This window comes from Chaetodon trifascialis, chromosome 4, assembly GCF_039877785.1.
Source record: "Chaetodon trifascialis isolate fChaTrf1 chromosome 4, fChaTrf1.hap1, whole genome shotgun sequence".
Taxonomy (NCBI): domain Eukaryota; kingdom Metazoa; phylum Chordata; class Actinopteri; order Chaetodontiformes; family Chaetodontidae; genus Chaetodon; species Chaetodon trifascialis.
In genome coordinates, this window is record NC_092059.1 from 25829561 (window position 1) to 25848644 (window position 19084).

General features: G+C 41.3%; 1 protein-coding gene across 1 annotated transcript; it reads right to left on the bottom strand.

Annotated features, from left to right (window-relative positions):
* Positions 1 to 103: 103 nt before the first annotated feature.
* rhpn1 (rhophilin, Rho GTPase binding protein 1) lies at positions 104 to 15936 on the bottom strand. The gene is made up of 16 exons (XM_070961194.1): positions 15833 to 15936; positions 15528 to 15617; positions 13720 to 13835; positions 7737 to 7865; positions 6911 to 6986; positions 6469 to 6546; positions 6168 to 6292; positions 5786 to 5952; positions 5200 to 5387; positions 4958 to 5114; positions 4095 to 4220; positions 3749 to 3943; positions 3593 to 3669; positions 3289 to 3435; positions 2231 to 2383; positions 104 to 2142 (listed from the first exon to the last, which is right to left on the bottom strand). The coding sequence occupies exons 1-16, from the start codon at positions 15854 to 15856 to the stop codon at positions 1930 to 1932; spliced, it is 2061 nt and encodes a 686-aa protein (XP_070817295.1). The 5' UTR covers positions 15857 to 15936; the 3' UTR covers positions 104 to 1929.
* Positions 15937 to 19084: the final 3148 nt, after the last annotated feature.

Consider the following 19084-nt stretch of genomic DNA (forward strand, 5'->3'; position numbering starts at 1 on the left):
TTTACACAGAACAGGAGCAAACAGGGGTGTTTGTGTCATATGACACCCTGTTTGTGTTCATCTTAGTCAATGAAAGGCTGACGCTTTTTTTTTTTTTTTTTTTGCTCAGTCCAGTTCCAGATCTGAGTTATTTTCAAAAGCACAGTATTAAAATGGCCAGTTTGAATCTCTGTTCAAACAAAGCATAAAGAAATGTTTATTGTTTCGTCAGATCTCAGCATTCACATGCTGTGTGTGTGAATCCTTGACCCTGGACTTCAAGGTGGAATTCACTTGGTGTATACTGGAATATTTTTTTTAATGTGTCAGTTCAGTAATATTCAAAACGATTCTTTGACTGTTCATGGCTCCCTGTCTCTCAGGAAAATCCAACCATTGATCAAAAAACACAAGGAGCTGTGCTGGTGTGGACATGCTGCTGCAAATTAGCTAGCGAGTTAACAGTCAAGAAGACTTCGAGCGTAGGGCTGGGCGATGCCTGCAGAACTGACATATGACAGTGCTCAATCATATGATGGATTCTTGAAAGCTAATGTAACTGTTTATATTCTTTCTTTCATACTTTTTTATATGTATGTGCGTTGAATATTAGAAAATGTATAATATAATAAAAATGTATTTGTTCTTTATGGTTATTTCTAACTAGTCACGACAATAATTGAGGTTGCTAAAATCTGATCAGGTAATTAGTCTGAGATAGATCAGCGTCAAATGTAATGTGGAAAGTTCAGAGTTTAACAGCCAGGATGTGACAATAAATCAGCAGTTTCATTTCTTCATTACAGTGTTAACAATTTGCTGATTCTATTTCTATTTTATTCCTAAACATGAAATATTTGCAGGTGAGACATGATGAAGAAGAGGGTTAAAAATGGAAGCGATGAGGGATTATTTGTTTAAGACAGGTGTCTCACTTTGCTTCAGGTTTGTATACATAGTTTGCTCTGTGGGTACCTTTTAATCCTCAATTCTGTCATACAAAGAAAGACTCGACCCTGATTAGCTAAGGCAGGAGCAAAGCAGGTACATTTAAGAATCACTTGTATGTTTTCACCTGAATTTAGGCATGTTTTCACTGGCTCGTAAACAAGCCTTATTACATAAGCTGTTTTTCCTTCAGGCGCAAGCAGCTTTTTAGAAGCTAGTATAATAGAAGAAAGCCATTCTTCATATTCACGCTCTTTCATTGACAGTTTTCTTTCTTAATTTTAGCTGCATCATTGTACAATCTAATCTTGGCAAAGCAGGAGCAACAGCATGGCAGAATGCAAACCTCACAAACTGAGTCTTATCTCAAAGTGACTGAACCACAAAACTAGCTGTGATGGAAGTGATGAAACAGAGGGCACAGTGACTCGTTCCTGTAAACAAAGTTGGTTAAAATACTTTTGAACCAGACGCTGGTAAAATAATATACCACAGGTAACGGGGACATGCCTTAGCCTCAGTTCATGCCACTCTAGGCAAATTATATCTATTTATACCAACCTACAACTTTCAATTGATTTTATATGCACTTGCCTTCTCATGTTTTCCTTGCGTTCTGTCTCAGCACACCTTTAGACTCCGAGGCAGTGCAGTGCGACACACTCCAGAGGCAGGACTGTGGAAAATCTCATGGCAGCAATAGTAAGCTCCTCCTTCCACTCTTGCAAGGTAGCAAAAAGCTAAATGCTACATGTTACAAGGTGTCTTACCTGCATGCATGCGTCCACATATCTGACTGGCCAACAAAGCTGCGAGACACATTGGACTGTGCTGTAGCGTAACAGCACACAAGGCTAAGCGTGTGCTTGTTTAGTCAGAGCTCTCTGCAGCAGCACCCCCTGCTGGTGTCTCCTGCTTCAGTATGACTGTCTGCGTGCAGCCCTCATCGTACCGTGTGCTCCACCGCTCTGATTCCCTGAGTGGTTCCTCTACAGTCCAGTCTCAGTACATGGCCTCAGTGTCTCGGATGCTTCCAAATGACAAACTGAAAGTGCTTCCCAGTCTCTTAGTGACCCCGCTGCCTTCCCTCTTCTTCTTCCTGTTCCAGTTCATCAATGAGGCGGAGCTCTGGCCCTTAGCGCCATCCAGCAGACGCTGCCGAGCATTTTCTTTATCGCTGCTGTGGGACAGCATGATGGCCCTCCTCTCCACCTGCTAACACGCACAGGTGATATATTGGTCACTACACAGATAAGCACACATATGACATGCCAAACAAACACATACACTCACACTTACTTACCTGTGTATCATGTGAGTGTAATGTGACCACGCTGAGCTCCACTCCTCTGTCGCTACAGCTCTTGAGCATGTGGACCACCTCGCCATGTTTGGCCCATTTACAGTCCTGTCCGTCCACTGCTACTATGTAGTCTCCTTCCCTTAGTCCTGCCTCCTGCGCAACACACAATAATAACAATAGCTTTATTTGTACCTTTCATGCAAAGATACAGACCAAAGTCAAGACAAAACAAGATCAAATAAAAACAAACAATAACTATGAGTATAAAAAAAACTAGCAATAACAGCAATAGCAATAAGTGATCCAATCCAATTAGACATTTCCAATGATACCAGCAAAATTCCACAGCTAAGGGCCATTAAAACAGACAAGCAGCATCACCAGATTTCTCGTGGACACTTAAGGAACTTTGAAAAGAAAGGCAATGGGAGATTTGAGAGTTCTGGTTGGGGCATAAAATAAGAGGCAGCTGCCGATATATGAAGGTGTTAGATTATGTAAGGCTTTGTAGATAAGTAAAAGGACTTTAAAATCTATTCTAAAAGATACAGGAAGCCAGTGCAGTGATATGAGCAGAGGGGTTCAGTGATCTTTGTATTGGTCATCTATATATTATCTGTAATTTTCTTAAAGAGACCAATAAAAAGAGAGCTGCAATAATCTCGGCAGCTTGTGATAAAAGCAGGTATCAGCATTTCGGCATGATTCTGAATTAACAATAGTCTAATCTTGGCAATGCTCCTCAGGTTAGAAAACCTTGTTAAAGTGGCTAATGAAATAAAGATTAGAAGCTAAAATCATCCACGTGGTTTTTCATTTGCCTGGACAGGCTAGCACACTGACTCTAGTCTCTGCCTTTCTGCTTTGAGTAGAATTTCTGTTTTTTGCTCATTAGGAAAGGAGTAAAGAGCCACGTCATTTGTGAATCACTTCTTTCCCCCAATTTTTTTGCATTTTCTACTGCGTTGTGAACTTCGCAATCAGTCATCACCCACAGATGCAGCTAGCACAGCCACAGTTTGTGATGGACGCCCTGTTGGAAACTATAAGTTTCTTACCGCTGCACAGCCTCCAGGCACCACCCCAGCCACCAGGACAGGGGAGTCTCCTCTGAGCGTGAGACCCAGTCCACCCTCTCTCCTCTGCAGGCTGATCACACGTACCGGACCCCAGCGAGCCCGTGCACAGAACACTGTGAGAGGCCCCTGCAGCATAGGGATGACTCATCTTCAACTCAAGTACCAGTGGGTGCTGCAGTTTTTTTTAGTGGGTTTTAAGAGGCTGCATATTTTCTGTCACTGTGGGGCAGTAAATCTGTGCCTTTCCCTAAATGTCACACTGTTGTCATAATTGACGTCTTACCAGTCTCTGGAAGATATCGGTGACTTGGACTGTGGAGAAGTTGGGTGGAGTGATGTCTGGTTTCTGATGCGTTTGAGCTGACAACAGAAGACACCTCAATCATTAACTGTCATTTCACCATAGAATCATATTATTGACATGACTTGAGACACTCACACTGTATCTCAGGAGCCTCAGCGGTTTCGTCAAAGTCATCCTCTCTGTCCAGCTCTGAGTACTTGTCCAAAGAGCGTTTGTGAGTGAGAGACAGCACGTCCTGCAGGATGTCCATCTTCCTCAGGATCTTACACAGACTGTGGACACGCATGGCCTCCTCATGTCTGATAACTGCACGCCGCAGATGAGCTTTACCTGCAGACATTATTTATAAAATTCCTGTGTACATTACTGACCTGATGAACGCTGACAGAAATAGAACTGCTACTGAAAACAGCCACCTGGTGTCTTCACTGCTGTATATTTGGACTAAATACAAACCCATTGCTCGCGTGCATGAACTCACCAAGCTTTCTTCGTTTTTCAGGGTCTCGTAAAACCTGGCTGAGTGGTGGCACTGTAGGAACGTTGATGTAGAACTGGAGGAAAGCCTTCTCTGCTTCCTCATCACCCTCCTCCTCCTCAGCAGAAACTACAGAACAAGACATTCCAAGTGAATGTGTGTAGATACACAAAGACTTGTTTTGGGTAAGGATAATCAAAGGCTAAGCGTTGAATTAATGGCTGAATCCTGAGTGTGTACAAACAGAAGTGGCATTCTCTTTCCTATAATTGCTAACTTTCAACAATCTACTGTATCTATGATTTTGTAACCCTGACTGTCCACACTGTAATTTTACTATATTGGTTTATTCTGTACACACAACATCTATTGGATGTCAGTCCGTCCTGGTAAAGTCATCTCTCTACTGTTGCTGTTGCTGAGCTTTCTTGTTTCTTTTTTGCCCTCTTAAGTGTTTTTTGGGGGGAGGTTTTTCCTTATCTAAATCAAGGGTCTAAGGACAGAGGGTGTCATGTTGTACAGACTGTAAAGCCCCTTGAGGCCAATTTGTGATTTGTGGTATTGGGCTGCTTGACTTGATAAGTCTTTGCCGTCTTATCTTTGCAAAATATCTCCAACTGAACTTGGAAAAGTCTGCACTACAAAACCTGATCCACGTTATTCATACGAGGTCTTTGGGTACTTTCTAGGCAGGCTCTTTGTACAAAATCTCAGCTTGCTATCTCTTCTGTACAATGTTTTTATGCTGTGTGTGTACAGTACACAGTTATCTTCATGAATTTATCTCCTTACTGCCTTTTTTTAAGTGCAAACACCCTCTAAATATATTAAAAAGATATATTCAGGAATGGTTTGGTGTGACTTACACGTGTGGTCGCAGAGTGCAACAGCAGTGTAGTAGTGTGAGAGAGCACGGAAGTGTTCAGATTTGACCTGAACCATGGACGCCCAAGAAAATGGCACATAGTCCTTCATCAGAGGCTGCGTCATGGTCTGCTGCACTAACAAGTACACGTCTGACACCTACAGGAGACACACACACATGTACAATGCAGTCATATTATATCAGCAGGAACAAAAAGGCACGACCAGAGACGTGCTAACTCACCCGCGCAGCCTCTTGTGCCAGGCGCAGCTGGGAAGTGAAGTGTGTGTCCTGTGTGGTCAGGGTGACACGCTCAAACACACACTCCTGCACCTGGGCAACCATCAGCCGTACCAGCATGCAGAGCGACGGACTGCTCATGTCCAGACTAGGAGCATTGGAGAAATTCTCCTTCAGGTAATTAAATGCACCTAAACACACAAGAGGAAGTAAACATTCTGGTAGTCGATTTTTCATTAATTTTTTTTGTTACTTACTAAGCAAAATGCCAAACATTTATTGATCTCGGCATCTGAAATCTGAGGATTTACTGTTCTCTGTGTCGTACTGTTATGAATTGGATAACTTAAGTTAAGTTTGGACTGTTGGTCTGATAAAACAACACACAATTTAAAGGTGTCACTTTGGGATTTTTAACAAGCCATACTCATTTTGTAGACATTCCATGGGTACATATTGAACTACATTTTGGCAGACAAGGTGTCTTTATGTTGGGGAGTCCCTCAAAGTCTAGTAAGGCTAAGGCTAAGTAAGTAGTAACGCTGTACGGCAAGGCTAGTAGAACATTCAGTATGTGGTGTGTCAGTACCTGCAGCTCTTTGAAATGCATCTATAGCTTTGTCTATGCCAGCTGCTGCAGAGCGGTCCTGCCTCGCTCCAATCTGCGTGTAGAGAGCACCTATGTTGAACAACACACTTCCTTTCTCAAAGGCCAACGTACGCTGACACGATGGGACGCCTGTCAAAGAGTCATACCTGTGGGGCAGACAAGAAGGAATCTGATTACTTCATGCATCCTGTTTGTGTGTCATTGACTGTCAAAACTATTGTCTTTGCACTCTATCAGATAAGATTTGAAACAAAACCATGTCCCTGAGGTTTAAGCAGAGACTTTCAGCTTTAAGGCTGTTCAAGAGTCTTTCCATCATCATCATCAGTTTCATACTCACACATACATATACATGTCCTACCAGTGGAAGTGCACGCCCAGGTTCCTGTGGAGGGGGAAGAAGCGCTGATCCAGATAGTACATCTGGTTGTAATACTCCATCAGAAGCTCCAGGCCGGCCTGGTTTCGACTGGGTGTACGCATGGCCTGCAAAAACAACAACGTGCATCTAATACCATAGACTGAGAACCTTTTTAATTCTTTCCACAGTTTTCCTTTCTCTGGCAGGTGGCACACACTGATTTTCTACAAGTAGATCAATTTCCCATTGGGGACAATAAAGTTTACTCTCATCTCCTAAGGCTTGTTTTGTATTTATTAACCTGTCTGAGCTCCATAAGCTCCTTGATCTCCTTGTTGTAGAGGGAGCTGTCCTCTCCGTAGTGCTCACAGATGAAGTCCTGTGAAGGAGAGAGACGGCCATATAATGACAGATCTAGTATTCAAGAATTCTTTAATACTTAAACAAAGTGCAAAGGACTATTATTGCAAATCAGTATTCTTGCAGCAAATATTATTCATTATTTGTCACAATAAAAAAGCTGGCAAATTCACGTATGTTGTTCTGAGTTTCAAACTGGCACCAAAGCTGAAACACTGCTTGTAAAATAAAGATCACTATGTTCCTCCACTACCTTGCTTAATGTTCTAAATACAGTATTCTTGGTTTCATTCAAACCTTTGTTCTTCTCTCAAAGAAAAGGAAATTTGCTAAATGAGAAAACTCAAGCAGGTGAAATATGCGTAGACGGGTGCCATCTTCACCTGGATAGAAACTGTGAAGTCCACCTCTTTGGTTTCTTTTAATCCCAGTGGAATCATGGGTGCGTTGACAGCCTCACTGTGGAAACACATAAATGCAGAGTGTGTGTGTGTGTATTGTCTTTCACAGGTTACACTATGTAAACACCAACATGTGAACAGTCAGTTCAGTACTGCCATCTGCTTCAAGCACAGCAGGCTCACTACTCAGAGCTTCATCCTGCTAATAAGCAAAGCTAAATCCACCTATAAACCCTTACGGCCCCGACACCCCCCACAGTCACCCCCTCTCATTCACAATGAACATAAACACGCACACACGCCACAGGGTCATTAATGACACTCTAATCAGGGGATTTATCCCTTCCATGACCTGGGACCACAGAGGGGAAAATCTCCTGCTCACACACACACACACACACACACACACACACACACACACACACACACACACACGTACTTCTATACTAAAATGACTTAAGTCCTTAGCCCCTTACCCGAGCCCTGACTGAAACTACTTCTTACCTAACCAAACCCCAGACAGCCTTTTGAGGAATTGAGAACAAGACAATGTGTCCTCACTTAACAAAAATGTCCTTATTCTCGAGGTCTAAAACACAAATCGGTCCCCTCAAAGATAGAAATACATGAGCACATACACACAGTGCACAGTGTAAATACTGAATGTAATGGATGCTTATTTTCACCAATCATAATTCTCATTAGATTAATGAGACCTGGAATTTATGAACAAATTATAAATGGGCCATGATTGTGTGTGCGCGCGTGTGTGCGTGCGTGCGTGTGTGTGTGTCAGTCAGCTGTCTACCTGTCTGTCTGGTAGACCTCCATGTTGCTGTTGAGCTCCTCCAGCTCCTCCTTGAGCAGCTGCAGGTTGGAGTTGACGAAGCTGAGCTCCAGAGCCACCGTCTCCTTCACCTTGTTGTTGCTTGTTGCCCTGCAAAAATGAACACACGCACTCATCAGATCCCATCCTTCATTAAGACCACCCTACAACAGATTATAATAGACCTCCATTTCCAGTGACAGGAGAATGAGATTATTTTGACTTTAATCCAAGTCAATATGCCAACAAGCTTCAAAAGCTACAGTAGGTTGCCTTAGTCCTTGTTTCTGAGCAGGAGAAGATTCACTCATCAACATCACAATCTGACACTGCCACCTCCTAAACTGCACAAGCTGCATCATTTAAATTTCCTCAGATTAGGCTAGACATCTATCACAGCTGAGCTCTCGTCAGAACATGAAGATCTGCTGCCTTCTTCTCCGTCATGACAAACTGAATATCTTTGGGGTTTGGACTGTTGGACAGACAAAAGAAGATATTTGAGGTTGTCACATTATGCTCTGGGAACTTGTGAGGGGTGTCTTTGAATATGTGTTTTCCAGATTAATGGATGATACAAGAATCAGTAAAAGCAGTCCTAAGACTTAACATTAGTGCTGTCAAAAATATTGCGTTATTAAGGCGTTAACGCAAATCAATTTAAATGGCGTCATTTTTTTTTTATCACAAGATTAACGCTCTTTGTGACCTAGTGAACTTGTAGTTTTTTATAAGCTGTAGCCACTGCTAGTAACTTAAGAAAAAGTACAGGATCCGATTTTAAACCGGAAACAAAACAATAGGCACGCCCCACACGTGTTTGGTCTTGCCTGCTTGCTAGCTGTAAAGGCTAAGTAGGCTACCGGTTTGTGTGGATGTCAAGCGTGAAACACCAAAATGGATGCGAAATATAACACTACACATTGTTTTCAATAAAAAAATTTGCACAAAGCAAGCCTATCCACTTTTCCATGTTGATAACATGTATTAAAATGATAATTCAAAGGACATTTAGAATAGTTGAAAATGTGCGATTAATTTGCGATTAATTGTGAGTTAACTATGACATTCATGAGATTAAATATTTTAATTGATTGACAGCACTACTTAACATGCATATTTTTTTAGAATTGATGACATTATTTCAGCAACTGTTGCATCCACTGAACATTTCTTTGCTTTATAAAGTGTATTGTAACTGAATAACAAATGACGCATTTCCTTTCTTCATCCATCTGACACCTGTTGAAAACACTGACATCTGTCATTTCTAGAGTAGGGTTTGTGCCTTAACTTACCTATGCAAAGATAACAAATTAGCCACCGATGTTAGCACTTAGCTAGCTACTTTATCACACAACTTAACATCACAAATGACACAATCCACCTTGAAAACTGCCTTGCATGTCTTAATTTTTCTTAATGGATGTACAAATGACACCATAAACCAACCACAGACTTCTCTCAAACAAAAAGCCTCTCTTTAATTTATGCAAGTATCTCATCCCTCCACCCTCTCCTCCATCATCCTCTGTTCATTCACTTCAAGACCCTCCACCCCTCCTCCTGTCACAGGGGGAGAGTCTTAGTGCTGAGTGTTGCCAGCTCACACGGCTGTGGGGGTCTGAGGTCAACAGCACACAATGTTCCTGGAAATCTGAGGCATCACTGGGTTGCCAGGGTAACATGAGATACACTTAGTTGGAAATGTGGCCCCGGAAATTCCCCTATTTATGCAATCATTAAAGTTAAACAAGGAATCTACAAGATGACAAGAATGTGTGATTAACAGACATAGACTGAGCACTGGCAAGAAGAGGGCAGCACAACAGCACTGAAATCACAAGACAAGAGATTCTGCCAGACTCTTCAATATATCTACATCTGCAGAGGGGAAGAAATAATATGCACAGACAAAGATACATAAACCAATGTGTTTGGTGAGGCAGCATAAATAAATTCTGCATATGGGAATCAATGATTTCATCTTTGCAGAGTTTTATCAGGTAAAAAGAAAGACTAAAGGCTTGGTGCTGAATGAGTCATCAGATACATCATGGGGTGAAGATCTGGGGAGGAAAGATACACATAGGTTGTCAAGGGAAAAGACTATAACAAATTCATAGAAATGTCAAGGTATGGTTATGTTTTGGGTCATAGATTAACAATACACTGAAGCTAAGAGTCAACGCTTCACTCACTATGCAAACAGGCTGCGAGAGCTGCAGATGAATGTTCAGGGGATTGTACATTAACTGTTTTTTTTCACAGCACAGCTGCTACAGAGGCTGCAAGTTTTGGAGCACAGGACACAAAATTATAGCACGAGTATAAAAACATCTATCACCATCTCCAAAAACAACCACAATTAGTGCAGTTCATCACTTAAACACGCATGTGACTGGCAAAGAACATTAATTCAATTTCAATTCAATTCAATTCAATTTTATTTGTATAGCGCCAAATCACAACAGAAGTTGTCTCAGGACACTTTCCATATAGAGCTGGTACAGACCAAGCTAATGTCTTAATGTCACATACAGAGCACCACTTCAAATGAAAATGTGGGAATATAATCAAATTCTGAAATTATTAATTGAATTGATTCATAAAAGGTGACATATGGTACAGAGGTGGAAGAAAATTCAGATCCTGTCCTAAATTAAAAGTACCAATACATTAATGTAAATGTACTCGATTACAAGTAAAAGTCCTGCATTCAAAATCCTACTTAAATAAAAGTAGTTTAGTTGAGCTGTTTCTAACCCACACAGTCAAACATAAATCTGAGAGGTGGTTTGATGATTAATGGCAGAGAAAAAAAAAAAAAAAGTTCCACAACAAATCTGTATTCATTTCTCTAAAATTTTCTCCAGTCTTTGTTTTTTTTTGTGAAATACAGGATAAATTATTTAAATGACATATTCTGAGAAGTTGATATGGGAAATGTCTCTTTGGTGAACTAACAACTCATTAACACCTGAACCATGACGATATCGTGCCCCAACCAGTCTGTGTTGTTTGAAAGGATTTCACAAGCCAAAAAGGTTGGGAGCCACCATCAGTGACCAGTGGACACACTGGAAACTGTGATTCTTAGACACATAACCGAACTGGGCTTACACATTCACCTTTCAGGTACTGTAAGTAATGTTAATCTGTCCAGTTCAACTACTTTACCTTCACTTCTCTCCTCATCTGTCACTCCCTCCCTCAGTCTCTCTCTCTCTCTCTCTCTCTCTCTCTCACACACACACACACACACACACACACACACACACACACACACACACACACACACACACACCTATATCTAGGATCAAGCCAAGGGCAATCTGATTAGTCAGCTTTAAATGGGCTGCCAAATATCCCCTTCACACACACCCACTTGCACGCACACCATAGCGAAGCTTTTGAAAAAAATAACTTTCTTTCTCTGAGTGTAAGCAGCGACTGAAGAACAGAAGAGAAGTCAGAGAAGCTGAAAACAACTTTTTTCAGTTACTTACAGTTTTGTTACAACCAAACTACCTGAACTAACTAACTAACTAACATGACCAGGATTAAACTAGTTCCAGTCCCTCATCTGAATTCCTACAGGGAAACACTCTGCAGCACACAACATGATGTCTCTATCAGCCAATCACAAACCCTGATGAGTTACAACCCTTTTTCATCTCTAATTAGCATCTTAACACCCACCCCACACTCCAAACGCCCATAACCCAGTTCCACAACACTTTCTGAGTAATTGAAATGAAAACGAAAGTGAGATGTTTTGTGTGTGTGTGTGTGTGTGTGTGTGTGTGTGTGTGTGTGTGTGTGTGTGTGTGTGTGTGTGTGTGTGTGTGTGTGTGTGTGTGTGTGTGTGTGGACCATTCCAGTTCACCGGAAAAGGGGAGGACAGACAAAAAAAAAAGGTCTGACTATGCAGACAAATAAGTGGGGGATGAGCTTGCCGGGGCTCTGTTGGGAATCTCTGCATGGGAACAGGACAGGAGGTGGACACAAAGCCGGCTGATTATAGGCCGGCAGGCTGTGGGGGGGTCCTCTTTGTCTCTGTGACCCGTCGTCCCAATAGAAAGGGCAGGAGAGCTTGTTTTATTTCCCCTAAACTGAGTCATCACCTTTCAGGGTAACAGCCTGAATCCAGAAATGGAGATGGGCAGAAAGACTCACAAGCAAAAAAAACCCAAAACTTGTTAAAGAATTAGTGCAATCTGCCAAGCAGAGCTGATATTCATGATATACCGGTTCAGTATCAGTTAATACCCATCAGTTCAAGATAATATCTTGAGATTACCTTTTTGTCTAACCAACAGTCCAAAACACAAAGGTATTCAGTTTACTATCACATAAGACAAAGAAAGGCAGTAAATCATCACATTAAAAAAGCTAAAAACATGGTAGTGTTGGTGTTTTGCTTAAAAAAATGACAAATCAATTACCAAAAAAGATGTCCATTAATGTTAACTGATCAACTGTCAACTGATCAATGAAACAACTAATCACTGCAGCTCTAGACTGATATCATGGTTCACTGAATATCTTGAGGATTTGGGGCCTTTAATCAAACAAAAGAACCAATCTGATGTAATGTAATGTAACCTTGGACTCCAGAAATGTTTGGGGGCATTTTTCAAGTTTTTGTACAATTATAGAATAAAATAATAGGCAGACTAAACACTGAAAATAATTAGAAGCAGCAGCTCTGCTATCATCCATCGCTCCCTGAAAAAGATCGCTGGGAAACTTAATTAGCTGTTGCCAAAAAGGTCCTGTGTTGGTCACCTTTCAATTAAAGACACTGTTGTTTTCTGTGTTGATCTAATTAGATTCTGACATGGCACCATTTAGGAGGCAGAAAGTAGCTCCCTGCTTTAATGAAGTGACTCCTACTCCTCCTCCTCTTCCTCCTCCTCCTCCTGCTGCTCCCAACTTGAATCTTCATGAGCAGAGGAGGCCGACTAGGCAGCTATTCTACTACAAGTGTGTTCTCAGAGAGTTTTGCACAGTGGACTATTCATGTTGTAGAACATGAAAACTACCATGGCAAATGTGTACACCAAATGTATGCACATACATTAAATATATGCTTTCAGCCTCTGTCGTAACCTACCAGAGCCTGGCAAACAGTTAAGAAGAAAGAAAGAGGGGGAAAGCAGAGGCACAGAGACATAGAGAGAAGCTGGAAGGGATAAAGATGACGCTAATGCTCTGGGAGAGAATACTTTGATGCTGTGCCACTGTGTCTTTTTTTATTTCCCTCAATTATTCACCAATAATACTTTGTGCTATGTGAATGGCAACTAACGGCTTTAAAGAAAGAGCCATCACAGCTCAGTGGGGTGATTACCCTTGTATGCAGTGGTCCAATATCTTTGTGTGATTCCAAAAAAATATTCCTAGGAAAAATGAGGAGGAGACACAGACATGGTCAGAGAGGACACACGAGGAGACAGACACATATATATGTGTGTTCATGCACAGCAAACACAAACAGAACCATCAAACTGGGTGCTGCAAGTGTGTGTGTTTTGGAAGAGAGTGATCTCTGACCTTTTCCCATCACGGGACACCACCACAAATGTGACAGAGCCAACAAAGGGAGACCAACACAGAGGAGACCAGAGCAGCGCTCATCACTACATCCTCAGAGAGGAAAATCTGATACGAGACGGTTTCAAATCGACATGACAGACATGAATAACAGGTCCACCTTACTGCATTGGACACTACTGTTAACTGTTGTGAAACTACTGTTAAAAGAGGCAAACACGTCACATGACAGCTATCTTATCAATTTGCTACTCCATTTTCATAAATAGCGTAAGAAACAACTCCATTGCAATTTTCAACACGGCCCATGTAAGAAAAGTCCCTCAATACATGAAACTGCAATGAAACTGAGGCTAGGAATGTGAACATTTTCATGCACATGCCCCCCATCCCCCGAGTACCTCACCTGAAGAGGTTCTCTGCACCGGCTCTCATGCGCATCTCCTTGTTGATCTGCTGGTTGATGCGAGCACGCCGATGTTGCAGTTTACTGCGCTGAGTCTGGGCAAAAGGATCACATCCCTGCAGAGAAAAGAGTCATGAAAGTGATGCATTAATGAATGATGAATTACAAGTTAGTCTTCAGTTGAAACCTGGTGTTCGTCATCTTTCTAGGTGACGTGACAATTGTTATTTGGATGGGTGTTTCAATGGGCGTGTGGGGAAGCAGAGATCAGGAGAGCCTCGTGGATGCTAAACATGGTAATAAGCTGGTATGGTACAGCAGGACAACCTTCACCTCAGAGGGAGTCTGTGTTCAACAGAATCTGGTAATATGTCAGAGCTGTGTATGTGTATGTGTCTGAAGATCGAAAGGCCTCAACTCTCACTTCAGTGGGCAGTTTGCCAGCAACACCAGAACAGTTTCCCCACAGCTGATTGTTAAATGTCTGCCCACTAAAATCAGCAATCTATCATACGATGCACCACTGTTTCACAGTAAAAGGTAAATGGACGTACAGTAACGTGTCAGATGGAGTAGCTGTACTGTAAACATGCTGCACACTCCCTTGCGACTCTTCTTGCAGCCAACTTGTACAGTTTCTCATTTTCTCCCTTTTCTCCCTTCATCTTTCTCCTTCCCTCTCACCCAGTTAAGGTGTTTGTTTAGCGTGCACATGTCAAGTAATCCTTAGAGTGCCTGTGTGGATTAGACTTCTGGCCGAGCTCCCACCTCTGCTCTACCATCAGGGGGGCAAGAGGATGGAGGCTGCTTGACATCTGTGCAGATAAAGTCAGAAAGCCTCTGTGAAAAGCGTTCAGTGTCCAGGTGGCTTTCTCTGAGCACACGTCTTGTTTTTCAGCAACACATGTAAAACCACAAGCTGCTGCTGCTCCTATCTGCTCCAGCAGCAAAAGGTTAAGCACTTTGCTTAAGGACACTATGTCAATAATCATTTTCTTCATGCATGTTCCCCCTTTCAAACCAGGCACATACTGGTACATATTTTTAAGATATTACCAGCAGCCATACTCATATTGCCTGATACAATATATGCTATACTGTGCATGACTCCATATCAGTGTCAGTACAAACGCAGGTGCAACTGTATGACACTTTCCTGTTATGTTTTGCAAATTGCATTCTCATTCTCAATCAAACTATTGTTGTTGGGTTTTATTTTTAGAACATTAAGTAAATTCACTCAGTCTATTACCAAAAAACGTTTTTAGCCTTCAAGCCTTCATCGGTGTGTACTAATGGGTGTCACTTGGAGCTGACAGGGGAACATCAATCACTCTGACTCTGTTCACTGCATTGTACGTTTTTCTGCAATTATGCAAAAAGTGAAATCAAGCAAATATTGTGAGCAGATATCAGGTGGAGGCAAGACTCTGAAAGCTCATATTTGCCAATACAGAGATAATTTCTGAGGGTCAGGAGGTTATTTCATTGCTTTAAAGCTGTTTTTTATGAGGCTTTGCCTAAGAAGCCTCACGTGGAAAGACTGTACCTTGTTTATTTAATTGAATCCAAGTATCTGTCTATAGAAGTTTTAAAAAAGTAGGGCCTGCAGTATGGAAACAAGAGTTACTCTGATACATACTCTGGGATTTTATGGAGGCACCCAGGACATATTTTTCCAACCCTTTCCTTAAGTTTGCATACATATAAATATTGTGTGTGTGTGTGTGTGTGTGTGTGTGTGTGTGTGTGTGTGTGTGTGTGTGTGTGTGTGTGTGTGTGTGTGTGTGTGTGTGTGTGTGTCTCACCTTTCGGATGCTCCCGCTGTGGCTGCCCTCTGCGGGTAACGTTAAGGGCATATCGTCATCCGAGGCACCGTCCGACAGGGACATCTCCAGCTCTCTGTGGAGTCATGATAACATTTTTTTTTTTTTTTTTACTCCAAAGCGTCACTAATGTTTCGACATACTTGCCATACGTCACCTTGTACTTTAAACACAACTCTCCAGATTCGAAACATGACTGAATAAACAGCTTTAACGCCGACAATAGTGAAGTAAAACCGGTGAGGTTACGTTAATGAGCTAACGTTAACGAGTCGCAGTTTTCCCACTTGCCTTGCCGCAGGTTCCTCCATCGTGAAGCAACGACAGAACCGGACAAAAAGTAACTACATTTCTCCTAACTTTCCATTACTCCACGTAAACTCAAAACTCCATTGCTCAGTCAAGGTTAGGCTAAAAGACACAACTTTTAACTCCTCAAAACAAACCAGCTTCAACTCATTATGATGGCACCTCCTCCGCTCGTTTTTTTTCTGACCGTGCAGCTGCAAGAGCTTCTCCACCAAGGCGGGCCGCGAGTGTGAAGCTGGCCAATGATGTTGTAGTATGTGAAAGCGACAGTCGTTATAACAAATCAGAGGGAGGATTATGACCGAACGACAGCCTCATCTGACCAATTACATGTCGTTCCAGGCGTCCCCCTAGTCCGCGGGCCGTTGCCAAGGCAACGTGAGGGCTGTGGCTTGTGTGTGGGCTCCGAAAAGATTGTAGAGGCTCCACCTCCACTGGGCCTTAAAGATGAACAGAAATGATTCGAACTTCATTATTTAATTTTTTTTTTACAACGGAAACTTTTATTCTAAGTACTTTTGTATTCCCTCTAAACAAGTTTGTAAGTTCATGCACCATAGGAATTGTTGATGTATGATGTCCAGTCCACATTAAAACACTGCCAGTTCAGGGAAACGCTCTGCTTACATTATTCATTTGTTGCTTCAAATCAACGATTATTTGGTTTGTCAAGGATCATATTTAAAAAAAGTGTGGGTATGTTGTTCTAAGAAGAGCAGCTGCATTTATTCCCATGATAAAGCTGCAGTGATCTGTTTCTTAAATTTTAATGCATGGTTTCAAAGCACATTGGGACCTCTGAGCTTATTGTTAACACAGGATTTATGCGTCTGTCATGATGCACTGCTTGTGTACGATAACATTCAGTCAAATTGGTCAACTATTTTGTCGGCCGTAGCAAAACACCTTCATAATGGACCTCAGTAGAAGCAGGGCTTCTTTGTATTGCTGCCACTTTGTCTCCAAATCTCACATACCTTTTTCCATTTAGGCCTCAGTGTCTAGCTAAATAATTAATATCATTCTTGCTTGTTTCTTTCCTCATAATGTCACCAGTTTGCCCATTAACACTTGGCTTTAGTTTTTCACCATCTCAGCAATCATTACCAAACTTGTACACCACTATTGTCTACTAATTCACCCTGATCCAATTTATTTTAGTTCCACAAGCTGGACACAACTAGATTGTTTCAGGGTGGTGTGGCCATAATGAAATGACCTGACCTCATTCAGCCATTCTGTACATTGTTGCTCTCAGACAGAGCTGGCAGCTCATCCTCAATGCTTCTCTATTTGTCTGGTCACATCTCCATATGGCAGGTCCTCTTGTCCTGGTTTCCAGCCAGCCATTTAATTACAGCTCTCTCTCTCAGAAATCTACGGCTGAGGTGAAGCTTTCCACAGGCTGCAACCTTGAACTAAGACCACTCATGCACAGGGATTTTGTTGGGACAGAGGTCCTGTGTGGGAAGAGTAGTTAGCAGTGTGTTGTGAATGAATTGGCAGCTGGATTTCAGTTGAAGATAAAGAAAAAATGGCAGTTGAATGTGTTTTAGTGAATTAGTTATTAACCTCTTCCTAATTGTATGCATGTTTGATGAGATCAAATGCTCATGTACAGAGCTGACGACACCTGAAACTCTTAAAAACAAACCCCCCAAAAATGATACAATACTGAATCTTTATCAGTTTATTCAGCATTAGTGTATTCATTTTATCAGCACTCATTCATAATAGCTTCTTTTGGAATCATTTATCATGATATTGAATTATTGTTACTGATGGATTAACATGGAAGCAGGTTTTAGTGCTGTATGTGGTTGTGGGGGAGTTCATTTTAAGATTTGAACAGACTGTCTATGCATTTGAATCTATAACAATGTATCTAACATTGTTCCAGCTGTCAAATGTAACGGAGTACAAAATTTGAGTTCAATATTTACCTCTTAAATGTGAGAATCAGAAGCATGAAATGGGTTGAAATGCCAAAATACATCAAAGCTACTGGGCTACTTAAGTATAGTAATTGAGTAAATGTACTTTGATATATTTGCAACATCAAGCACAGAGACTGATTTCTACAAACAACTTCACAGTCCGTTTGCTAATCAAAGGTGTTAATTAACAAATGAACACTGCTTTTGAATATATTACACATTTTGTTTATGAACATTGATGCACTCTCTGCTGTATTCTGTTGTTTGGCCACTTGAGGGCACTTATACCCTTTCATATACCTTCACACATACTGCCAGTTCATGTTTAATGTTTCAACATGTTTGAAATGTCCCAATTACAAAGAAACAAGGGGAGAAGTTGGGAACATTTTTAAGTTTAGGACTAATTAAAACAGTAACTTATGAGGACTAGTTGAGAAACTGTTATCAAACCTAAACTGCATCATTAATAAACACACCTTAATTCAGGATTTTGCCTCCTCCACCAAAACTGAACAGCAGCTTTACCTCAGGTTTGCTCCGGAGGTCACAACAGAGTCAAAGCCAGATTTAATGGATGCGAATCAAAACGCTTCATGTTCACACCAGCTACTGTGGTGAAGCTCACTTGGATAAACCTTTATCCTGTGATGAAGATCAATATCAAAGTTATGACATTTACTTCCAAATTTGAATTGAGAGAGTTTGTCGAATCAAACTTTTTGCTGCTCACACTGCCCCACTGCCCCACTGGTATACGAGCCCGTGTGACATTTTCAAACAATCGATTATTTAGTGTGCAGCACAAACAATGAGGAGGACCTGCTGTCACATTCAAAATGTCTCTCTTTGGTTAAAGCCCTCCCCAAAGTCAAGTGGGAATAATGAACATTTCATGAGGCAAAAAGGATTAAGAATAGAATAGATTTTCTGGACCATTTGGTGATCATTTCACTCACAACATACAGTAAATGAATGAATGTGCACATTTTGACAATTTAGTGTATACAGAAAAGGACAGTGCTGAACGCCTTGCTCTCCAGAATTATTTTGATTTTAATTGACATTATATAGTTTGGATTTCTTATGTTGTAGCAACAAGACATGGTGTTACTTCTTACATACCACCAAGAAGTTAATAATCCATCAACATCGATAAGAAATTCCTATCAAGTAAATTTTGTTTGTGAGCAGTTTTCACACAGTGGCCTTAAACTTCATCAGTCCTCCTTGATATTTATAACATATGAGGGAGTTAAAGCCCCATAAATGCTGTTAACAGGTACAGCGAGA

Excerpts from the sequence above, each read along its gene's own strand:
- rhpn1 (XM_070961194.1), bottom strand. The coding sequence starts at position 15,856 with ATGGAGGAACCTGCGGCAAGGCAA. Across the intron at positions 7,866-13,719 it reads GGTGCAGAGAACCTCTTCAG|GGCAACAAGCAACAACAAGG; the intron begins GTGAGGTACTCG and ends TCATTTTTGCAG. Across the intron at positions 4,221-4,957 it reads TGCACTCTGCGACCACACGT|TTTCTGCTGAGGAGGAGGAG; the intron begins GTAAGTCACACC and ends CTTGTTCTGTAG.